Source organism: Phyllostomus hastatus, unplaced genomic scaffold, assembly GCF_019186645.2.
Source record: "Phyllostomus hastatus isolate PE091 unplaced genomic scaffold, TTU_PhHast_1.1 phas_scaffold_200, whole genome shotgun sequence".
NCBI lineage: Eukaryota > Metazoa > Chordata > Mammalia > Chiroptera > Phyllostomidae > Phyllostomus > Phyllostomus hastatus.
In genome coordinates this window covers 12274864-12297922 of record NW_025334016.1, presented here as the reverse complement: position 1 = coordinate 12297922, position 23059 = coordinate 12274864, and the positions used below count along the sequence as shown (strand labels likewise).

The 23059-nt window shown below is 45.1% G+C and overlaps 2 protein-coding genes across 3 annotated transcripts; one reads left to right on the top strand and one right to left on the bottom strand.

Annotated features, from left to right (window-relative positions):
- The first annotated feature begins 12561 nt into the window (after positions 1 to 12561).
- On the top strand, positions 12562 to 17828 carry PCSK1N (proprotein convertase subtilisin/kexin type 1 inhibitor). Of its 2 annotated transcripts, none has more exons than XM_045860562.1 (3): positions 12562 to 12783; positions 16603 to 17075; positions 17408 to 17828. In XM_045860562.1, exons 1-3 carry the CDS (start codon positions 12676 to 12678, stop codon positions 17598 to 17600), a joined length of 774 nt encoding a protein of 257 aa, XP_045716518.1. In that variant the 5' UTR covers positions 12562 to 12675; the 3' UTR covers positions 17601 to 17828. The 2 variants fall into 2 exon arrangements, with proteins under 2 accessions (XP_045716518.1, XP_045716517.1); XM_045860561.1 differs by having other exon boundaries at positions 12563 to 12789.
- A 1131-nt stretch (positions 17829 to 18959) lies between these two features.
- ERAS (ES cell expressed Ras) lies at positions 18960 to 19643 on the bottom strand. The gene has a single exon (XM_045860394.1). The coding sequence runs from the start codon at positions 19641 to 19643 to the stop codon at positions 18960 to 18962; it is 684 nt and encodes a 227-aa protein (XP_045716350.1).
- Between the last annotated feature and the right edge of the window lie 3416 nt (positions 19644 to 23059).

Sequence of the window (23059 nt, the reverse complement as noted above, 5' to 3'; positions counted from 1 at the left end):
TTCCTCAGGCAGATGCCCTGTGAGGATGGGAAGAGAGACTTGGGGAAATCAAAAACAGAGAGACAAAGATGCCAAGAGAAAGGGAAGTCAGAGTTTACAGAGACATCAAGGGAGAGATAGAGATGCAGAGAAAAAGAAATACCAAACAAAAAAGAGAAAAAGAACAAGTAAACAAGTGAAAAGAGAAAATGGAAATGAGGAGATAGAGATTGAAATTGGGAGACTCAGAGACAGAAAAATAGAGGGGCAGAGAGTGTCAGAACAAGAGAATGTCAGAGAAGTGAAAGTTGAACAGAGAGGAGAGATGAGAGTGGGTGCACACACCTTACCCTGAGCCTGGGAGTTGCTGGTCTGAGTGTTCTTATGTCTTCTTGTCTCAGTGATAGTTGGAGAACAGGGCCTGACTGAGCAGGACAGCTCTGATATCCTCACCTCAACCATCTAGGTCATGGAGTTGAACAGGAAGGCTGCCTCCCCTGGGGATATGCCTTTAGATATCTGTGCCCTGGTGTTGGGACTGGGAACCATCTCAAGAAACCTATTTAGGGCCAACCTCTGGAGCTGACCAATTGGGGCCGTCTCAGGAATCTACAGCATCATCAGACTGCTACAGCCATGTGGAAGAGGAAGGATGTGTGATGATCACTTCCTACTGAATTTATTGGGGTGACATTGGTTCATAAAATTATATAGGTTTCAGGAGTACAGTTCTATAATACATCATCTGTATATTGTACTGTGTGTTCACCACCCCAAGTACAATGATCCCTTCTGGAGTGACAAACAAACCTTGCCCACAGTTATGCTGCCTGAAAGTGACAAAGCTGGACTCTATATCCTTATTTATAGTGCTTAGAGTTTCAGAGATGTCATTTGCAACATAATTTCCAGGACAACACAGTACCAGTCATGATTACATGTGCCACTGGAAGGTTTTTGCAGGTGATAGCCACAATTTCTGAGCCCCCATTAAAATAACAATTTCAAGGACAGACACATTTTTTAATTACTTTATTGTTGTTTAATTACAGTTATCTGCATTTTCCCCCACCACTTCCCCCCACCCCAGCCAAACCCCAGACTTATCTTAATGGAGATGAAATCAGCAACAGGCCCGGCATTCACACAGGGCTCTGTGTTTTGTACAGGAACTCAAGACAAAGCTACTCACCTGAAGACCTCACCAAAAGAGATGGTGTGAACTACATAATACAGAATGTAGGCTCTTCCTCCACAGCACGCAGAGGAGGGCATTTCTTTTCCTCCTCATATTCCTCTAGTTACTTAAGAAGACAATTATAAGACTGGGCTCTGAAATTTTATTTAGTGAGCATTAGAAAGAGAAAACATTAGCCCTGGCTGGCATAGCTCAGTGGATTGAGCTCAGGCTGTGAACCAAAGTGTCGCAGGTTCGATTCCCAGTCAGGCCACATGCCTGGGTTGCAGGCCATGGCCCCCAGCAACTGCACATTGATGTTTCTCTCTCTCTCTCTTTCTCCCTCCCTTCCCTCTCTAAAAATAAATGGATAAGAAAAACATTAGGTCTAGGGATCTAAATTTTTATTGCAAAATATGAAGGATAGGGCCAAAGAGGATTTTTTAAAAATTCAGTGAAATAATGAATATGTAGTGTTTTTCTCCTACAAAAGAAAATCTCATTTCCTTTAGGATCTGCTCCACTGAATCCTATTTCCTTAATAACTTCAGTTAAGCCCTGGCTGGTGTGACTCAGTGGATTGAGTGCTGGCCTGTGAACGGAAAAGTCACATTCACTGTTTCTATTCCTGGTCAGGACACATGCCTGGGTTGCAGGCCAGGTCCCCAGCTGGGGGCATGTGAGGGGCAACCAAATGATGTATCTCTCACACACAGATGTTTCTCTGCCTCTCTCTCTAATAATAAATAAATTAAACCTTTAAAAAATAATTTCAGTTCAAGCAGGATTTCTGCATACCCCTCATATTCCCCAGGCTGGAGTCTAACTTCTGGGGACTTAGAGAGGATGGGGGAAAATGGGATGTGCTTGGAGGTCATTTCTTCACACAGGAATCTTCTGAGATGTGCCAGGTCCTGTGTGGTTCTCATGTGTTGATCCATGCCCTGTGTTCCTGTATTATCGCTCAAACTGGCTACAGGGCGCCTCCAGGTCTAATTCTCTCTCTTGGTTAATTCTGTGCCCCCTAGGGGCAGTATTGGGCAGTATTACTCACTCGCCCTAGCCATAATGTGAGCTTGATGGTTTTATGAGCCCTATATATCTAGATCATTATACAAACTTGTCTACCCCCAAAGACATAATCAGCTTCAAAACATAAAATTGATAAAGAATGAATAACCACAATATACAAAGAACTCCTACAAAACAATAAGAAAAAGACAAGCAAAAGAAAATCCAATAGAAAAGCAACCAAAGGATGAGGTAATTTTTTTTTTATAAAAGAGGAAACCCAAATGGCCAATAACATGAAAATATACTTATGTCAAGTCAGGGGGCTCTGTATTAAGACAACAGAATACTATTTCATATCAATCATATGGGCAAAAAAATTTAAATCTGGTAACACCAAGTGTTGCTAAGGAATTCTACAAACAAGGTGTCTCATTCACAGCTTATAGAAGTGTAATGGGGACAACAATCTTTAGAGTCACTAAAGAGTTAAATATGTACTAGAGCCAAGTGTATCAACATAGATAATTCTCAAACCTACAATGTTAAGACAGAAGAAAGAAAGTTGGAGACTGTTATAGATAGTATGATACTTGTTTTCAACAAGTATTTTAAAACATGCAAATATGCTGCTTATGGATCCCTAATTATATAATAAAATAATAAAACACATGCAAGGGAATGGTAGATAATAAATTGAAGTGCAGTTACCTCAGAGAAAGGAGGGAGAGGTATAGAATTGGGTAGGGGAACCCACTGGGTAAATTTCAGCTGGAGCTGCAATACTTTGTTTCTTAAAAAAAAAAGACTTGAGGCAAATTACAAAATGTTGAGATCTGTTGGGAGAAAAGTTCACAGGTGTTCATATACTCTTTCCTATGGATTATTGTGCATTTGAAATGTTTCATAATTTAGATGATTAAAAATAATTCTGCTGGTGTTAAATTGATTTCATAGGTTAATTTGGGGACACATTCATGACAAATCCAATGTTGATTCTTCATGTCTGGAACATTATATGTCCCCCCATTTATTCAGGTCACTTTTTCTTTTCTGTAATAATATATAGAGCTTGTATTTTTTTGCCCAATGTATTCATAGGAAGTTGATGGATTTTGTTACCATGATGAACAATATCTTTTTATTATGTTTTCTAATTTTGTGTCTAAAAGGAGAGCTATTCAATTTCTTTTTCAACCTTTTTCCTGGTCACCTTGCTCTCTTGCTTCTCTTATTACTAGGTATAATAGTTTTTCTTTTTAAAAGGATTTTATTAATAGTTTTTCAGATAATTTTCTAAGCAGATAATATCAATGGGCTTCAGCCAAAGGCCAACTGGTGAACAAGGTAGGGTTTATGAGCTCATGACAACAGGGAAGAAAGCACATCATGGAGAACTCTGGGGCATCTCAGTAAGAGGCAGTTCAGAAAAGACATGATAGGGTGTGGGTTTGTGTTAGATGATCTCAGAGAGGGTTAAGAAAGCAGAACTTTGCTCTGGGTTTGGCTGCTGTCACAAAATAGGAATAATTCTGCTCTGACTGATGTGGCTCAGTTGATTGAACATCATTTGACAAAGTGAAAGGTTGCCAGTTCGATTCCAGGTGAAGGCACATGCCTGGATTGTGGCCTGGTCCCTGCTTAGACTGCGTGTGGGAGGCAGCCCATTGATATTTCTTTCACACATGGATGTTTCTCTCCCTCTCTTTCTCTTTCTCTTCCCCTCTGTCTAAAATAAATGAATAAAACCTTTAAAAAAAGAAAGTAGGGGTAATTCTATGATGGAGTATCTCAGTAATCCATATCTAGAAGACAAAAGGAATGAAGCATAACTATTAAGGAAACAGCAGTCACTCACATTAGACAGAGGGATGTTCAGTCACTTTGTGTCTTGGACAATGTTCATGTTCTTGTCTGTGCCCAGGCTTGATTACAGAGTTGTCTGTCTTTTTGTCTTGATCCATCACGGTCACAGAGTGAGCCTGTCTGATTTTGATATTTTGTGGACTTGTTCATGTTCAACAGAAGAACACCAACACCTAGCTATGAGTGCCAAGCCAGCCCCTCCTAACCCTAAGACCTAGGTGATAGCATCAGGCCAGCACCTGTATGTCAGGGGCTGCATTTCTCTTTCTTAGTATGTCTTTTGTCTACTATTTTTAGAGAGGGGAAGGGAGGGAGAAAGAGAGGGAGAGAAACATCAATGTGTGGTTGCTTCTTATGTGCCCCACACCGGGGACCCGGCCTTCAACCCAAGCATGTGCCCTAGACTGGGAATTGAACCGGTGACCCCTTGATTCACAGGCAGGCACTCAACCACTGAGCCACACCAGCCAGGGCCCAAGTTAGTGTTGTGATCACCCTGCAGAGGCAGGATGGATGCCCCCACACACCCAAAATTTACTTTGGATGTTAGGCCTGATGATGTCACACAGGCACCACAAAGATATGAAAGGCTTATTACTCACATAATGAGACTCTCTGGAGACAGCAGAGAAAGGAGACTAGTTTGGGATTTTATTGTAGTTAGTGGATAGAGCCAGGGTGAGGGGTCCCACACACAGCAGGAGCTCTGGGTGGTTTGAACTTCCTGCCAGTGCCAAAGGAAGGAGAACGCCTCTCACATGTACCCTACCGGGGACCTGACATGAAACCCAGGAATGTGCCCTGACTGGGAATTGAATCAGTGACCTTTTGGTTTGTGGGATGATGCCCAACCCACTGAGCCACACCAGTCAGGGGAAAAGGGGCATATTTCTTGAGTGAAGTTAAATAGTAGCAGCAAAACAAGTTGGAGTGTCTCTGAACAGAACAAACTTCCTCAATGTTAGCTCCCATTTCTGAAAGGCTAGGTCATGCTGATTCTGATTCTGTGCTGATCTTAGCAGAAACAGTCTGTGAGGCCAATGGCCAATTTTTATAAGATCAAAGCTTGAGACTAATTTTTGAGGGAAATGTTAAGCACCAGAAAGGACCTATAGAAAGAAAGCTCTCAGCCCTGGCTGGCGTAGCTCAGAGGATTGAGCGCGGGCTGCGAACCAAAGTGTCGCAGGTTTGATTCCCAGTCAGGGTATATGCCTGGGTTGCAGGCCACGACCCCCAGCAACTGCACATTGATGTTTCTCTCTCTCTCTTTCTCCCTCCCTTCCCTCTCCAAAAATAAATAAATAAAATCTTTAAAAAAGAAAGAAAGAAAGAAAGCCCCCTTCTGAGGTATTTAAAAGAACAATTATAACCCTGGTTGGGTGGCTCACTTGATTGGAGCATTGTCCCCATACACCAAAAGGTTGCAGGCTCAATTCTCTGGTCAGGGCACATACCTAGGTTGCAGGTTCAATCCCCGGCTTGGAGTGCATAAAAGAGGCAACCTGATTGATGTATGTTTCTCTGTTTCTTTCTCCCTTCTTCTCTCTCTAAAATCAATGAACAAATCCTCAGGTAAGGATTTTAAAATAATAATAAATAAAAGAACAGCTACATTAATTTTTTGTCAGTTTCAGGTAGATGTATGTGTGTGTGTGACAGAGAAACAGAGAGAGAGAGAGAGAGAGACCGATTGATTTAGCAATCAAATTCAGTTGTAGCCAGTCTGAGAAAACACATAGGAGAGTTTGGTTTTTTTCTTAAATGACAGAGGAGACTATAAGAAATCAAAGGTAACAGGGTGAGAATAAGGGAGATCATAGTGAGAGATACTTTATTTGGTTACTAGAGAGTGTCAAGGTACAAAAATAGTCAAAGTTAATAGTGTAATTAACAAAGAAAAAAGTGCTCAAGAATCAGAAAATTAACTTTTTAAAATTTATTTTTCAAGCCCTGGCTGGTGTGGCTCAGTGGATTGAGTGACGGCCTGTGAACCAAAAGGTTGCCAGTTTGGTTCCCGGTCAGGGCACATACCTGGGTTGCAGGCCAGGTCCCTTGTAGGGGGCCACACAAGAGGCAACCACACATTGATGTTTCTCTCCCTCTCTTTCTCCCTCCCTTCCCCTCTCTCTAAAAATAAATAAATAAAATCTTTAAAAAAACAATATAAAAATTAAAAATATATTTTTCAGTTACAGTTAACATACATTATTATATAATTTCAAGTGTACAACACAGTGATTGGACATTTATGTACCTTATAAAGGCACCACCCAGATAACTCTAGTTACCTACCTAACAATATACACAGTTATTACAATACTACTGACTATATCAGAAAACTAATCCTGTTTGGTGGTCTTGGGCAAAAGCTGTCCACTTCTGGAGTCATCAGCTTTTGGAGAATTCCTAACAGTTCTCAGTTTGAAGCCTATTAGTAAGATGTTTTTCATTGCTGCTCCAGGGGGATTTTCCCTTTGATCACGCAGGCAGGCTTTGTTTAAATGGAAACATCAGAAATGCAGACAACTGGAGGCGTCATCTGAGTCTCAAGTAGAATTAAATCACATTGTCTTCTAACGAGGTAGACTCTATGGTTCCAAGTGAAATTACCACTGTGAGGAGTCTGTTATCAACTCAGAATTAACTAACTAGAGGCGGTCTGCAGAGGGATTAGGTCTGATTGTCATCAAAGCTAATGGCAACACTTTAGTCCCTGTAAATTTGAGAGATTATGGATGATAATGGCTATAGAATTTCTGATGTTTAAAATTATACCGAGTTTTTAGCTTTGACCAGGTGTCTCAGCTGGTTAGAGCATTGCCCCATCCACCAAAGTGTTGTGGGTTCGACCCCTGGTCTGGGCGCACATGGGAAGCAACCAATTGATGTTTTTCTCTCACATCAATGTTTCTCTCTGTCCCTCCCTCTCTATCTCTCTCCCTTCCTCTCAAAACATCAATAAACATATTCTAATGGAGGAAAGAAGTAGCCAAGTAATAAATACATAAATACAGGCTGCAGTAAATGCAATAAAGAGAATGAACAGGGTGTAATGTTAGAGAGTAATGTCTGCAGGCCTTGGCTACATTTACATGAAGTGCTCAAGGGAGAAGCTGATTCTGAATAAAGATAGCATTGCAAATGCACTAGGGAAGGAAGGATGCATGTTGAATTTTCAATATCAATCTTTCATGGCTATTAATTTTCCTTTTCTACTGTCTATCTCTTGGTCTTTTGGTATCCTCATATTTGAGATGCTTCTCCAAAATTATTTTCCAGGTTACTAATTCTGTCTTCCATTGTGTCCATTCTGTGTATTCAGCCCTGTGTCTATTGATTGCTCTTTTCATAACAGCCTCTTATTAGATGAGATCAGGTGCGTTCAGGGTGATATGGCCATAGAGAGTAACAGCCTCTTTTTTAAAAGACTTTACTTATTTAGAGCTGTTTTAGGTTCACAGAAAAGGTGAGAGAAATGAGAACATATAACTGCTGTGCTTCAAACTCACAGGCCCCACTTCACTTCCTTGAATGTGCCATGCTGCTTCACCTTAGATCCTGTTGTTGCACGTTTCCCTCTGTCTGAGATGCTGTCCCCTTACATCCATCTCCCCAGTAACTCCTTCCCAACCTTTAGTTCTCAGCACTGATACCCTTTCTCAGAGGAAATTTTCCCAGACCCCATTCACTATAGATAGTAGACCTTTCCTTCCCTTCCCTTTCTCTTTCTTTCTTTCTTTCTTTCTTTCTTTCTTTCTTTCTTTCTTTCTTTCTTTCTTTGAGAGAGAGAGAGAGAGAGAGAAAGAGAGAGAGAGGGAAAGGGAGGGAAAAAGAGAGGGAGACAAACATCAGTGTGTGAGAGAAATAAATGTCCATTGGCTGCCTCTTACACACCCCCAACTGGGGACTTGGCCCACAACCCAGGCATGTGCCCTGACTGGGAGTCAAACCTTTCAGTTCTGAAGCCAGTAAGAAACTCAATCCACACCAGCCAGGGCTGGACCTTCTCCTTCTTCTTTTTTAAAAAATATTTTATTTATTTATTTTAGAGAGAAGGGGAGAGTGGGCGAAAGAAAGGGAGAGAAACATCAATGTGTGACAGAAACATCAATCGTCTGCCTCTCATACTCACCCCAACCAGGGATTGGACCCACAACCTAGGCATGTGCCCTGACCCGGAATCAAACTGGTGACCCTTGGCTTCATCAGATGACACCCAACCAACTGAGCCACACCAGTCAGGGCTGGGTGGTAGATCTTCTTAACCACTGTGTATGTACTTGAGAACTCTAGCGTAAGGTTTACTGATTAAGGGCTGCTAGATAACGGTCCAGAATAGCTGTTCAAGCCCAGAACCTCACCCATAGTACTTGAGGGTTTCTATATCTCCACATGCCCACCAGTACTTGGAGTGATTCAGTTTTCTAATTATTGCCAGTATGATGGGTGTAAGGTACTATTTCACTGTTTTAAATTTGTTTTCACTTTTCTAATCATTAGTAAAATTGAGCATGTCTTCATATGTCTGATAACCTCATGGATTTCCTCTTGTGTGACCTGCCTGTCTTTTTCTTGCTGATTTCCCAAAGTCCCCTTTATATTCTGGATGTCCCACCTCTTGTCATTTCAGGCATGGCAAATATTTCCCAGCTGTCACCTCTGTTAACTTTGTGGATGTGGTCTTTTGTTAAATAGAAATTGTATGTTTTGATGTGTACATTGTCATCAACATTCTCCCCTGAGGTTTGTGCTTTTGAAGTTTTATCCAAGAAGTCTTTCTGCATTCTTAGGTCACATAGTATATTTTACAGTAAATTAACAGGTCACCAGTTAATTTACATGATTTCCTTTTATATTAAGGTCTTTAACCTGCTTGGAGTTATCATTTATATGTGGTGAAAGGTAGGGCTCCAGCTTATTTTGTCCCTGTTTTGCTAACTCCATTTACCTTTCGGGCCTCATAACACAACCCAATATCTGGCAGGTAAAGCCCATCTTCTCTACTCAACTTTTACAGAAATTTTTTAGCTATTTATATTCTTTTTAATTTTATTTTTTCAATTACTGTTGCCATTAGTGTTATATTTTATATATTTTCAAGTTTATAGCATACTGATTAGACATTTATATAACTTGCAAAGTGATCCCTTTAATAAATCTAGTATCCACCTGGCACTGTACATAGTTATTACATTATCATTGACTATATTCCCTATGCTGTACTTGACATCCTTGTGAATATTTTGTAGCTGCCTGTTTGTACTTCTTAATCCCTTCACCCCCTTCACCCAGCCTCCCAAATTCCCTCCCATCTGGCAACCATCATTTTTCTCTGTATCTGTGAGTCTATTTCTATTTTGTTTGTTCATTTATTTTGTTTTGTAGATTCAACAAATATATGGTATTTGTCTTTCTCTGTCTGACTTTTATCATTTGGCATAATACCCTCTAGGTCCATCCATGTTGTCTCAAATGGTAAGACTTCATTCTTTTTATGGCTGAGTAATAGTCCACTCTACTTATGTACCACATTTTCTTTATCCAGCCTATTGATAAACATTTGGGTTGCTTCCATATTTTGGTTACTGTAAATAATGCTGCAATAAACATAGGGATGCGTGTATCTTTTCAAAGTAGTGTTTTGGATGTCTTCAGATAAATACCCAGAAGAGGAATTACTATGTCTTAAGTAGCTCTACTTTTAATTTTTTTTCCATAATCTCCATACTGCTTTCCACAGTGGCTGCACCAATCTACATTCCCACCAACAGTGCACAGAGGGTTCCTTTTCTCCACATCCTCATCAACACTTGTTATTTGTTGGCTTATTGATGAGTTATTCTGACAGGTGTGACATGATATTTCCCCCTCTGCAGAACTGGTTTAGATACTCACAGAGCCTTAATCTTTGATATAGATATTTCTTTATAGAGATATAATTGACATGCTATAAAGCTTACCATTTTTAAAAAAAGATTTTATTTCTTTTAGAAAGAGTGGTAGGGAGGGAGAAAGAGAGGGTGAGAAACATCAACATGAGAGAGAAACATAGATTGGTTGCCTCTTACATGCTCCCAACCAGGTACCAGGCCCTCAACCCAGGCATGTGCCCTGACCAGGAATCAAAAGGACAGTCTGCCTGACCTTTTGCATTGCAGGAGGACACTCAACCAACTGAGCTACGCTGTTCAGAGCTAAAGCTCACCATTTTAAGGTGAACAACTCAATGGTTTTTAGTATGTTTGCTAAGTTGTGCAACCATCACCACTATCTGATACCAGAGCATTTTCACTACCTCAAAGAGAAACCCTGTACCCATTAGCAGTTTCTCCCCCATGTCTCTGGCAACCACTAATCAGCTTTCTATCACTATAGATTTGCTTATTCTGGACATTTCACATACAGTATGTGGCTTTTTGTGTCTGGCTTCTTGAAGTTAGCATATTTTCAAGTTTCATTCATATTGCAGCATGTATCAGTGCTACATTTCTTTTTATGGGTGAGTAACATTCCAATGAATGGATATACACCTCATTTTGTCTATCCATTCATCAGTTGATGGACATTTGGGTTGTTTCTACTTAATGGTTACTATGAAAAATGTTGCTTTTAACATTCATGTACAAGTTTTTGTGTAAACTCTTTATATATGTTTAAAAAATAAGTTTTATTGGTTTTCCTTAACATATTCATCTGAGATTTAAATTGAGGTTATACTAAAATTATATATTAATTTGGATGTCATTGAAATCTTTAGAATATGAAATTGTCTCATCCAAGAGTGTCAAATGTGTCTTGATTTATTCAGATAATCTTTTGTACCTTTTAATGAAGTCTTAACATTTTCTCTATAGAGGTCTAATATATCCCATTTATACTAGTTTTCTATTATAGTGTAACAATATTACCACAAACTTCTTGGCTTATAACAACATACAACAACATCATCTTATAGTTTTTGTGGGTCAGGAGTCAGGGTGTTGCTTAACTGGATTCTCTGGTCTCACAAAGCTGAAATGAAGGTGTTGTCTGGGGCTTCAGTTTCATCTGAGGTCTGAATGGGGAAGGATTTGCTTCCAAACTCAGGTTGTGGGAGGAATTTAGTTTTTGTGGTTGTTGGACTGAGGGCTTCAATTTCTTGCTGGCTGTCTCCTGGAGGCCACCCTTTGTTCCTTACTGCATGAGGTTCCACAAAGTGACCACTTGCTTCATCCAAACCAGCAAGGGCGTGAAAGTCTCTTCCTTTGAAATGACCAGGTGTCTGTCTCAAATTCATTTTTAACATAATTACATACATGCATTCATGTGTATCTGGTCCCCTTTAGTCATGCATGCACTCAAGGATGTGAATGCCAGAAGGCAAGGACCGTGGGAGCCACCTTACATGTGTGTCCATCACACTATCCTTGGTTATATAATCTTCAGGTTCATAAGTACATAAGGATTTTCATTGTAAAGTTGTTTGTAATACTGAGGAGATAGAGGCAGGTATTATCAGTGGATTAGATATACTCACAGCAAAATAAATGGGTCTTTCTTTTCTTTATTTTAATTTTTGGCATGTTACCATACTTCATTTTAACTCCAAAATAAAAATATCTTTATTTTTATCTGTTGCATACTCATTGAAACATTTTTTCAGACAACAAAGAGAGCATAAAGGAGAAAGTGACATATCATTAGTTATCTCCTTACCCATACATAACCACTAACATTTCCTTCCCAACGTTTTTTGCCCCAATGGATACACAAATTTTACCAAAGTTTTTTCCCCCCTTTGACATATCATTTTAAGTAGCTTGAAATCCTTTCTGGAACAATGTATGGGTAAAACTTACCTATGTATATACCTGTCTATGTAGCTATGGGAAAAGAAGTAGATACAGATTGTAAAATAAAGACAGGGATAGCAGGAGGGCTGTGGAGATAAAGGGAGAGAAAGAGTCAGAGGCAAGGAGAGAGGGATGGGAGAAGGAGACAGAGACTTATGGGCACAGGACAAAGAACCACGGAGAGCCATAGAGAGATGAAGATAATAGGAAAGAGACAAGGACAGCATGAAAAGGATCATTTATTGAGCTCCTACTAAATGCCATTTTTATTAAAATTCCAAAGTCACTATGTGAAGCAGTTACTAGTTACGCAGGTGAGGAGTTGAGCCTTAGAACGGTGAACTGACCTGTCCATGGTCACATAACTTGGACTGAATTTACGGACCTGTAAAGGGCCGCTTCCATAGAGGTGAGTGGTAAACTGTTTATCCAGTGAACAGTCATTTATCTCTTCTTCAAGGCAGAAGAGATGGGAACCAGATCCCCATTTCACTCAGCTGAGTCAATCTGTCCTGTCTGCGAAGGCGACAGCAAGGTCTGTTGCCCGGACAACTGTCCTCCAAGTGCCATGGTAACCGCCATCACAGTCCCCAGCTCTCCACCTTGCCCCTTGGGCATCTCCAGGGTGACCGGCAGAACAGAAAAGCAGCGCGAGCTCCAAGGATGCGCCTGCGTAAGGGGGTGGGCAAGGGATGGCAAGGGGCCCGGGAGTGCGCAGCCGCGCAGAGCACCGCAGCCTGGCCCTGTAGCTCAGGCTCTGCGCATTTGCCAGCCAGTCCGCCTGCCCGGAGCCCGGCTCGCGAGGGCAGCATGGCGGGATCGCCACTGCTCGGCGGGCCGAGGGCCGGGGGCGTCGGCCTTTTGATGCTGCTCCTGTTAGGATTACTTCGGCCTCCCGTGGCTGTCTGCGCACGGCCGGTAAAGGTGCGACCCGGTAGGGTAAGGGGTGGGGGGCGGGGAGGGGGAGAATGCTTCCTCAGCATCTCCTGTCCCAGCCCCGGGGAGGTGCGGAGACACTGGCCAGGATGGCCCGGGGTCCCGCAGCCAGTTCGCGCCCAGGCCATGCCAGCGCCCCCGGGGCCGGGCTTGGTCTCTGAGTGTGCGGGTAGAGGTATCCTGGGTTTGGCCAGCAACTGCGCCCTGCCCATTCCTCCCGCCTGGCGCCGGTGGCGCTGTCCATTGGCACTGGTGCGAATTAAGGAAGGGAATAAGCGCATCGATTTGTGTGCGGGCATGATGTGATGTGATGACGGGGTGGGGGTGGGGCAGTGAGGGTGGGCTGTCCTTGTAAGTGTGTGTCCTTTGATGTGAGCGCTTCCAAGCGTCCATACAAAAATGTCATTATAGTTCTAGGTGTGCAGTGTGTGTGATGCTAGGGCTGCTTCTGTGTGTAGTTTCGCAGTAACACCGTGTGCATGTTTGTGAATTCTGTAGCGATGACGTGACCTTTGGGTGTGTCTGTGTTTGTGTGTGTGTGTGTGTGTGTGTACGCGCGCGCGTGTGATTCCATTTTTGTTTGGGAGGGCGTGATCTTTGCTTCACCATCTGCACATCCCATTTTGGTTCTGTTGGACTGAGTGACTAGGATTTTGTGTGTGTTCATGAGGCTGTTTCTCCCTGTTTCTTTGTGGAGCTATGTCATTGTGGGAAGAGGAGCCATACTCTCTCTGTGCTGCATCGTGTCTTTAAGGGGGTGGTGTGTGGCCTTGCATGTGGATAGTTTGGCGATTGTAACTGCACGAGCAGCCGTGGGTGAACGTGTGCATTGTTCGATTGCCTATGTGACATCTTGAGGCCTGTCAGTCCATGTGTGTATGTGTGTGAGGCTGTGATTGCTGGTGAGCATGATTCCATAGGGGCTGAGGGGTGGTGGGTGCCAAGGGCACTTGGCGCACATCCTCCTCTAACTCTTCAGAACTGGAGTATTTAAAAACTATGAAATATTATATATGACACAATATAGTTAAGATATATGTGCAATATAAGGAATAATGATAAAATAACTCCCATGGGTATTTATTACTCCGTTTAAGAAATAGAGTGTGACCAATATTTAGAAGCCCATGGTACCCCTCCCCACGTAAGCCCCTTTCCTCCATAAACATTATCCTCTATTTTCTGTTCATTGATCCCTTACTTTTGTTTATACCTTATGACATACACAGTATCTTGCTCAGTTTTTTCTCATAGAAATGTAACCATATTGGTGTCTGGCCTCTGGTTGTCACTAGGGGTCACTAGGGAGTCATCAGGTGACTGTTAGTCGCAGGCAGTCTGCAGTGCAATTTTGCAACCTGCTTTTCTTGTTTTTCTCTCTACACTGGTTGTAAGATACCTCAACATTAAAGTGTGTGGCTATAATTCATTTTATAGTGCTGCAAAATATTTTATCCTATGAGTATATCATTAGTATATGAGTATATCATGCTTTATGGATGCACTCTCAATATGTCAGTAGACATTTGGGTTGTTTCTAGGCTTTTCTTCCCCCCCCCCTTCCTCTACTTTTTAAAAAAATATTTTATTTATTTCCAGAGGACAAGAGAAAGGGAAAGAGAGGGAGAGAAACATCAGTGTGTGGTTACCTCTTGCACACCCCCTTACTGGGGACCTGGTCCGAAACCCAGGCATGTGCCCCGATTGGGAACTGCACTGGTGACCATTTGGTTTGCAGGCCCGCGCTCAGTCCATTGAGCCACACCAGTCAGGGCCCTTCCTCCACTTTTATACTATTACAAACAGTGCTGCTGTAAATGCTAATGAACTTGTGTCCAGTAGCATATGCACAAATGCTACACTGGAGTATAACACCCCAGAAGTGGGTCATAGGAGATGCACATCTTTTTAGACATTGCCAAAATGTTCTTCAAATTTATTTTGGCAATTGATTGCCAATGGGCAATGTATAAGAGTTTCCATTTTTCCCATATCCATGTCAACATTGGGCATTTTTAGAGTTCTTAATTTGTTAGCAATCTTTTGGCTATATTATGCATAGCATCTCACTGACATTTTAATTTGCATTTCCCTGATTACTAATGAAGTTCACTATGTTTCATATATTTAGTAACTGCTTTTGTTTCCTTTTTGTGAAATACTTGATCATGAATTTTGCCTGTTTTATTGCTTTTTAGACATTCTTTGAATATTGGATACTAATCTTTTATTGATGGTTTGTATTGCAGGAATCTTCCCCTACTCTGATTTCCTCTTCATTCTTTTTATGGTGTCTTCAGACAAAAAGAAATTCTTAATTTTAATGTAGTCATTTAAAAAAAACAATCCGCCCTGGCTGGTGTAGCTCAGTGGATTGAGCTCGGGCTGCAAACCAAAGTGTCGCAGGTTCAATTCCCAGTCAGGGCACATGCCTGAGTTGCAGGCCACGGCCCCCAGCAACCGCACATTGAAGTTTCTGTCTCTTTCTCCCTCCCTTCCCTCTCTAAAAATAAATAAATAAAATCTTTTAAAAAGTAAAAAAAAACAATCCTCACCTAAGGATATATTTTTATTGATTTGATTTGAGAGAGAGAGAGAGAGAGAGACATCAGTGTGATAGAGAAACATTGATCAGTTGCCTCCCATATGTTCCCAGACTGGGGATTGAGCATGCAACCTAGGTATGTGCCCTGACCGGAATCAAACCCGCAACCTCTTGGTGTACGGGAGGATGCTCCAACCAACTGAGTCACCCAGGCAGGGATGATGTAGTCAATAATGTAGTCATTATTTGTCTTTCCTTTTTCATTTCCTCAAATTTGGATCAGTTGTTCCTGTATGATTTATTGGAGTTCGACCTGTCCCCATCGCTCTCCAGTGCCACCTCTGTCATGTAGCCAGTGTCAATATGTGTGGATCTGTTTCTAAGCTTTGTTCAATCCTGTTATTTCCTGTGCTGTGTCTAACCTTCTGTTTAACTTGCCCTTTTAATTTTTAATTTTATTTAAAATATATCTTTAGATGTTCTAGATGTTTCTTTTTCAAATCTTCGTTCATGGTCAGTTTTATGTCCTGGCTTGTACTTTTGATACCCTCTTTTACTTATTTAAACTTACTGAAATTGTTTCAAAACTCTCTGAACTGCTAATTAGTCAATTTATTCTAAAGACAGACTTGTATACATGCCAAATGATATATAACATCGTTATTCATTCTAGCATTGTTTATAGGATAGCAAAAGATTGGAAACACCCTAAATGTTCGTTAGTTGAAGACTGGTTAAGTAAAGAAGACTTGTACACACACACAAAGTGTATTCAATGCAGAAGACTAAAGGAAGAGAGAAAAAAGGAAAAAAGAAAGTTTGTTTTTAAGGAACTGGTGTAGATATAGATTTCAAAAAGCAAGGTGTGAACAGTCTGGTACCTCTTAGGTAAAACAAGTGGACAATAAGAACCTATAAAATGCAAACATATACATTCCTATTGTCCATAATATTGTCGTAGAAAAATTTATAGCTGACATATCTACCATTGCCCCTCCTATAAAGAAACCTTGTGTCCAGAAGTCCTGAGGCAAGTTCTCAGTCACTAGGAAATTGTGTGTGTGGTGGGACGGGGCGCGGGGAGGTACTTGGGGTCTTTTGTGGTCTTAAATGTATATGGAGATATTTGGGGGTCTCCAGTGGTCTTAGGGGTACCTGGGTATATATGAGGGGGCCACGGTGCCTTTGGAGACCCCCATGTTGGAGGTCCCTGGCCTGACGGGCGCCGTCTTTCCTCCTACATCGTTTTTCGGCAGGAGCCCCGACACCTGGGCGCAGCCTCGCCGCCCTTGGGGGAGGCTGGCGCTCCCCGCCGCTTTCGGCGGGCAGCGGCCCGGGGCGAGGCAGTGGAGGTCGTGCAGGAGCTGGCGCGGGCGCTGGCGCACCTGCTGGAGGCCGAACGGCAGGAGCGAGCGCGTGCCGAGGCGCAGGAGGCCGAGGATCAGCAGGCACGAGTACTGGCGCAGCTCTTGCGCGTCTGGGGCGCTTCTCGCACTACCGACCTGGCCCCGGCCCTGGAGGACGATCCTGACGCGCCCGCTGCGCAGTTGGCCCGCGCCCTGCTCCGCGCCCGCCTGGATCCTGCAGCCCTCGCAGCACAGCTGGTTCCCGCCCCTGTCCCCGCCACTGCACTCCGACCCAGGCCCCCAATCTATGACGATGGTCCAGTGGGCTCCGAGGCCGAGGATGCCGGTGACGACACACCAGATGTGGACCCCGAACTGCTAAGGTAGCTGACCCGGCATGGGTGGGAGCCTGCATCCTGGGGTGGAAGTGAGAACGCCTGTGTGTTCTGAGGGAGTGAGGCCCTGGACCTAGGGTGTGGGGATAGAGATTCCTGGCTGGTGGGTTATTGGGGGACGTGCACTCGGGCCCAGGGATGGGGACTCCCAAGCCGGGTTTCTGGGGGGCAGGATAGGGAGGCGGGGACATTTTCTCAAAGCAATGGACTGGGAAAGGCGGGTCCCCAGACACTATGGGGTTGAAGGGCCACCTGGGTCCTAGGGCCCGGGCGTTGACACGCCCACATAGCCTCACTGCATCGGTTCTGCTCCCCTGCAGGTACTTGTTGGGTCGGATCCTTACGGGAAGCGCGGATTCAGAGTCTGTGGTTGCCCAGCGCCGCCGCCTCCGCCGCGCCGCCGACCAGGATCTGGGTCCTGATGTACCCCCTGAGGGTGTGCTGGGGGCCCTGCTGCGCGTGAAACGCCTGGAGACCCCCGCACCCCCAGCACGCCGCCTCTTGCCTCCCTGAGCACCGGCGGGATCCTGCGCGCCCTTGGGTCCGGAGCCGCCCCTCCCCCACCACCCCGACTGCTCTTCGCCGGCAAGACTGTGCCCCCGCCGGCGAGGGCCCATTGTCGCCCCTCTCCTGACACCCCCGCTGCTCTTGGTCGGCACGTCCCCACCAGCCTCAGTTGCTGCCCTAGGAACTCCCCAAGATCCCAACCCCTGGCCCCACAATAAATGTTCTGAAGCAGCTATGCACAGGACTGTGAGTTGCAGTTTCTAGCGGCTGGGTGGTGATGGCAGTCCTTAGATCTGAAGAGTGGCCCCTGACCTTGGTCCGGCTCTTTAGAGACCCCCTCCCAGCATGTGCCTCAGTGGCAGCGCCCACCCAGATCCTGAACCCCATTTCTAGGCTTCACTCAGGTATGGGGAGCCCCTTTCAAGGGCCTGCAGCAGCACCTTCCAGGGTCCATCCTAACACCAAGTGGCTGTTAGTGAAGTGTGAGTAGAGCCTTGGCCATGCTGCCTGGCGCTTCCACCTGCACCAGAGTGCCTTATGTGGGGAGGGGCGACCGGGGTGAGAGAGTGGACTGCAAAGCCAAGTCTCAGCCTTCCCAACCCACTCATATCCTGGCATGAAATTCTGAATACCAGAAGTTAGAACCTGGACCTCCAGGTCATTAAGAAAGTTATTTGTCAAGGGAAGAGGATAGAACATATCTTTCTTTACATTTGTTAGCTTGATTTGCAACACTTAAATATTCATTTCTATTGTATAGAGGCCACTCTATCTGTACTCCTACATAGTCCTGAAGATATTGGGAGTTTAAGTGTTGGTAGCTGGTTCGTGATCATGGTCTTTGCACCTGCTATTTATTCCCTGTGCCTAGTTATCTGCGTTTTTTGCTCAAATGTCACCTACTCAATAAGGCTTCCCATCACCTGCCTTTAATATATAGCTTTATGTAGTATGTACAAGTGTAGGGATTTTCTTGTGTCTTGTGTGACTCTACCTCCTTTGCACCCAAAGCAGGACCTGGCACACTGTAGGCTCCCCCACATTTCTTGAATGAAAGAGTTCTCACAATTCAAGTAATATTCTCACCAGTTTCACACCCACCCACATAATGCTGGGCATGGAGGCAGCTTTGAAACCTGAGAACATTTATTTTGTTTTGCACAAAATCTCTCAACCTGACAGAACATAACCAACAGTATGTTCCACATTAACAAAAAGCCCATCACCAAATTGAAAACCTCCCCAGAAGAGGGGTCCATCGATCCCAAGTACACCCAGTGTCTCACAGCTACTTGCTTGGTGTTGTCATATCAAGGAAGCATCACCCTGGCCTGGGGGATGGTCCACTTTTCTTGACCAAGACCTTCAGGCCACAGAACAGCCACAGTGGCACATGGTCTTATGGTGCCGGGACTTAGCCCCACCTGATGCTGCCTCAGCCTCCCGGACCCTTTGGATCTCACGGATGAGCAGGGTAAAGGCCTCCTCCACACCTTGCCGTGTTTTAGCTGAGGTCTCCAGGAAAGGGGCCCCCCAGCTCTTTGCGAGGGCTATAGCAGCAGCATGAGTATCTCCTTTGGTGGTCACAAGGTCGCACTTGTTGCCCACAAGGACAAGGGGCCGGGAATAGTGAGGGCCCCAGGTGGCCCGCATCTGCTGCAGCTGGGTTAGAGATGAGGGGTCATCGAGGGCAAAGACACACAGCACACCATCCCCAGCAGCCAGGCATTGGTCACGTAGGGCCTTATGAATGGTCTGCCCAGCTGTATCCAACACATTCAGAATGCAGCCTCCTTGGTCCAGGGTCACCTCCTTCCAGTAGGAATCCTGGATTGTCGGGTCATAGTCTTCCACAAAGCACTCATGGTTCAGCTGGATGGTCAGTGCACTCTTGCCCACACCACTTGCACCCACAACCACTGCCTTATACTCTGGCAGCTTGCCAACAGCCCTGGAAGGTGCCTGAGCACTGTGGCTCTCCTGTTGGGCACTTGCATTCCATGTACCCAGGCCCAGATCAAACACATTAGACTTTTTTGGTGGCGCCATGCTCAGGGAAGAGATGTGGACAGCAGGCCCTGCAAGTAGGAAGAGAAGAAAGCAATGGCAGAAGGAAGGGAGGCATAGGTTCGGCTAGGCGAGGACACCATGTGGGCAAGGGGGCAGCTGGTGTAAATGAGTCAACATTTACTGAGTGCCAAGTGTGTGCTAATCACCTAATATGCTATATACAGTACTTATGCTGTTAGTTCTTTTTCTCTCATTCCCTTGTACAACATAAACTCTGTGAAGGCAGGAATTTTAAAAACAGCTTCATTGAGATATACTTTAAAAGTTAACCTAGTTAAACTGGACAATTCAATGTCTTAGTATACTAACAAAGTTGTGTAACCGTCACCATAATCTGAGAACTTTTTCTTAACCCCCAGAAGGAACCTCCTACCCATTAGCTGTCCTGCCCCATTCTGGAGGGATGGCACAGATTTCATCGATAACCCCGGCCCAGCACAGTGCCTGACATACAGTAAATGCTAAGCAAATTCCTGGGCCCAGGGAGTGTATGTTCTAAAAGGTGGAGACAATGAACCAAATAAATAAGTGAATTATGAGGTCTGTGAGCCATTATCTTAAACTCAGTCTTTATTACTTATTCAACATACTGCTGCAGGGAACCTACTGTGTGGCAAGGTGGGGGAAAATAGAAAACCCTGGCCCTCAAAGCATTTGCCGATCTAGTCAGGAAGACAGACAACAACAAAGATATTTCAGCAACAGGTGATAAGCATGCAGAAGGTGCTTGGTTGATGTTAGCATTTTACTTATGATTTAAGTTTCATTCAATACTTGAAGAAGATTCCGGTAAGCCAGGCATTGTGATGGGTGTGGGGATGGGAGGGGTTGGGAGGTGTGGGGTGGGGATGTGGCAGTAAACAAAATAAAGTCCCTGCCCTTAGGAGAATTAGATTCTACAAGTGAGAAAGAGACAATAAACAAGATAAGCAAGTAAATCACCAAGCAATTAGAAGAGGATGGGCACACAGCAGGCGCTCAATGAGTGTTAAGCTATTAATAGCAAGTCGCCATTAACTCATTCAATACACATCCTGATCTTAGTTCAATGTGTGGCCCTCAGGAAATGCATCTTAATAGCCGATACCAGTCTCCCCGGAAACCTGGGGGCAATGGCAGTTTGCGAGTAGATGGGGCGGGGATGGGTTCAAGTGTCTCTGGGGGTTTCTGTTGAGTTTGGGCCCTGGAGGTCACAAGGGGAGAGAAAGGTCTGGTTGTGAGGTACTCAGCCAGGAGAGATTCCTGAAAAGTTGTTGGATGTGCTCGTTCAGAAAGGGGGCCATGATGAGGAAAGAGGTAAACAGGACATAGTTCTGGGGGTCCCCAACATTGGGGAGACAGAGAGAGGGAGAAGATACAGCTATGGGGACAAACTGAGAGGAGGGGGTGAGAGGGTGGAAGCAGTGAGGCCACTGCAGTAGTTCAGGTGGGCCACGGTGGTAGATGTGGAAAGGGGAGGTCAGAATCCGGAATATTCTGAAGGTAGACTTAACTGGCAGGATTTATGGAGACTTTAAGAGACAGGGGAAGGGGTCAAGGATGACTCCTCAGTTTTGGGCCTGGGCAGACGGAAATCTGAGGGTGCCCTTATTTGAGGGTGAGGACATATGAGATGGGCTCTTCCCTCTTGGCAGATTGCCATAATCCTAAAAGCACTAGGTATTTACTGAGAACCTAGCTCGTGCCAGGTGACCCTCCTGCAATGCTCATACTCAGTCCCCCTAACACTCTGGTGAGGCATGGACTATCTATCACCACCATGGTCACTGTATCAATGAGAAGCACCTGGCGAGATTCGGAGAACTGAGGGGATGGTGACTGGCCTGAGGTCCCACAGTCCATCAGAGATCAACAGCAGAGCGGTCTCATGGTCCCAAGTAATATAGAACCATTTGCTGTGCCAAGTGCTACTAGAGTGTCCTTAAGAGGCCCTTAAGATCCTGAGATTCACCTCTTCACCCCAAGCCGCTGCACCCCACCCCCACCCCTGCTGCCTGGACCACATCACATCCATTGTGTGTCCTTTGTGTTAGTCTAACTACCTGAAGGGGGAAGGGGTTGGGGGTGGCACAGATTCGGGGAGCGTGGGGGTCCAGCCTAATGTGAGCCCTTACAACAATCCCCCTTTCAGGGCTAGCCCAGAACAACCTCAACTATGTTTCCCGTAACTAAGTCAGGTGCTATGGAAAGTTTGGGACAGAAAGTGACTCCCAAGTTTCACCCTAAAACCCTGACCCTACAGTCAGTCTGGGCCATCTCAGCCAGTTTTTCTTTAGCAGGGATGGTGTATGGCATGGGAAGGGACCCTCCACCCCAAGGCTGGGTCCGTGGGTCCGCAGTCCCGCTTCTGGCCCAGCACGGCCTGTGGCGCAGTTCCGGCTCCACAAAGCGGGCGGCTGAAGGGGCCGGGATGTGATGACCGGCCCTACAGAAAAGAGTGGTGGAAGGCGAAGGGTACCGCAAACCCCACCTTGGTCGCGCCCTCAACAGCCCTAGGTGGAGAACCCTCCCAGGCTGGGTCTGGTCTGAGGGCCCATCCGTCTGGCTCACCTTGGTCCTGAGAGAGGAGGTTGCGCTGAGACCCGAACTCACCGCAGCTCTGACAGGACCGATAGGGGGAGAAGTGCACCAGTCCCAGAGGAGGAGGAGGAGGAGGAGGGGGCGGGGGCACGCATGCGCTAGTGGCCGCCCTAAGGGTCCCTCTACTGGCACACCCCCTCTCCTCGACCGACCCCTTCCCGCCCCAGGGTGAGCGCGGGTCTTCTCCCAGCCTGTTGGTGGCGCCAAGGAAGTCTGATTGGGGCGCTGACTGGGGCCAGACCTCTCCACATGCCTTCTGTATCCTGCTGCACCTCACCCTTACCTTGCCCCTATCAGGGCTGCGGTTTCGGGTTTTTAGTGTGTGTGAGGTGTCGTACTTCTGACCTGAGTGGCCAGACTTTGGGAAATGTTTTGAAAGGGCCTCTTCGAAGCCATGAGGTCTATGCTGCCTCAAGCAGGCTTTTTGGTAGCTTGGGAGAGGGCTGTGTCTGTTCCTGCAGGGAAAGTGGTGCCAGAGAAGAGGGTTTTGTCTATACTGGAGGGAAAGAGGTGCCAAAGAGCGTTGTGTCGGTTCCTGGAGGGAAAGAGTAGCAGAGGAGTGGTTATTCTGTCAGGGCAAAAAACCTGGGATGAGGTGGACATGTGCCAAGCCTAAAACATTTCCCAGACTCCCTTGCAGCTATGACAATCATGTGAGAGTTCTGATCAATGATATGTAAGCAGGGGTGGGGCATCCAGAATGCTTCTGAAAAGGATGGACTGAGCTGGCCACAGCTCCCTTTCCTTTCTTCTTGACTAGGTGGAGCTCTAGTGGTCATCTTAGGATCATAATGTGGCCATGAAGTCCAGGAAAC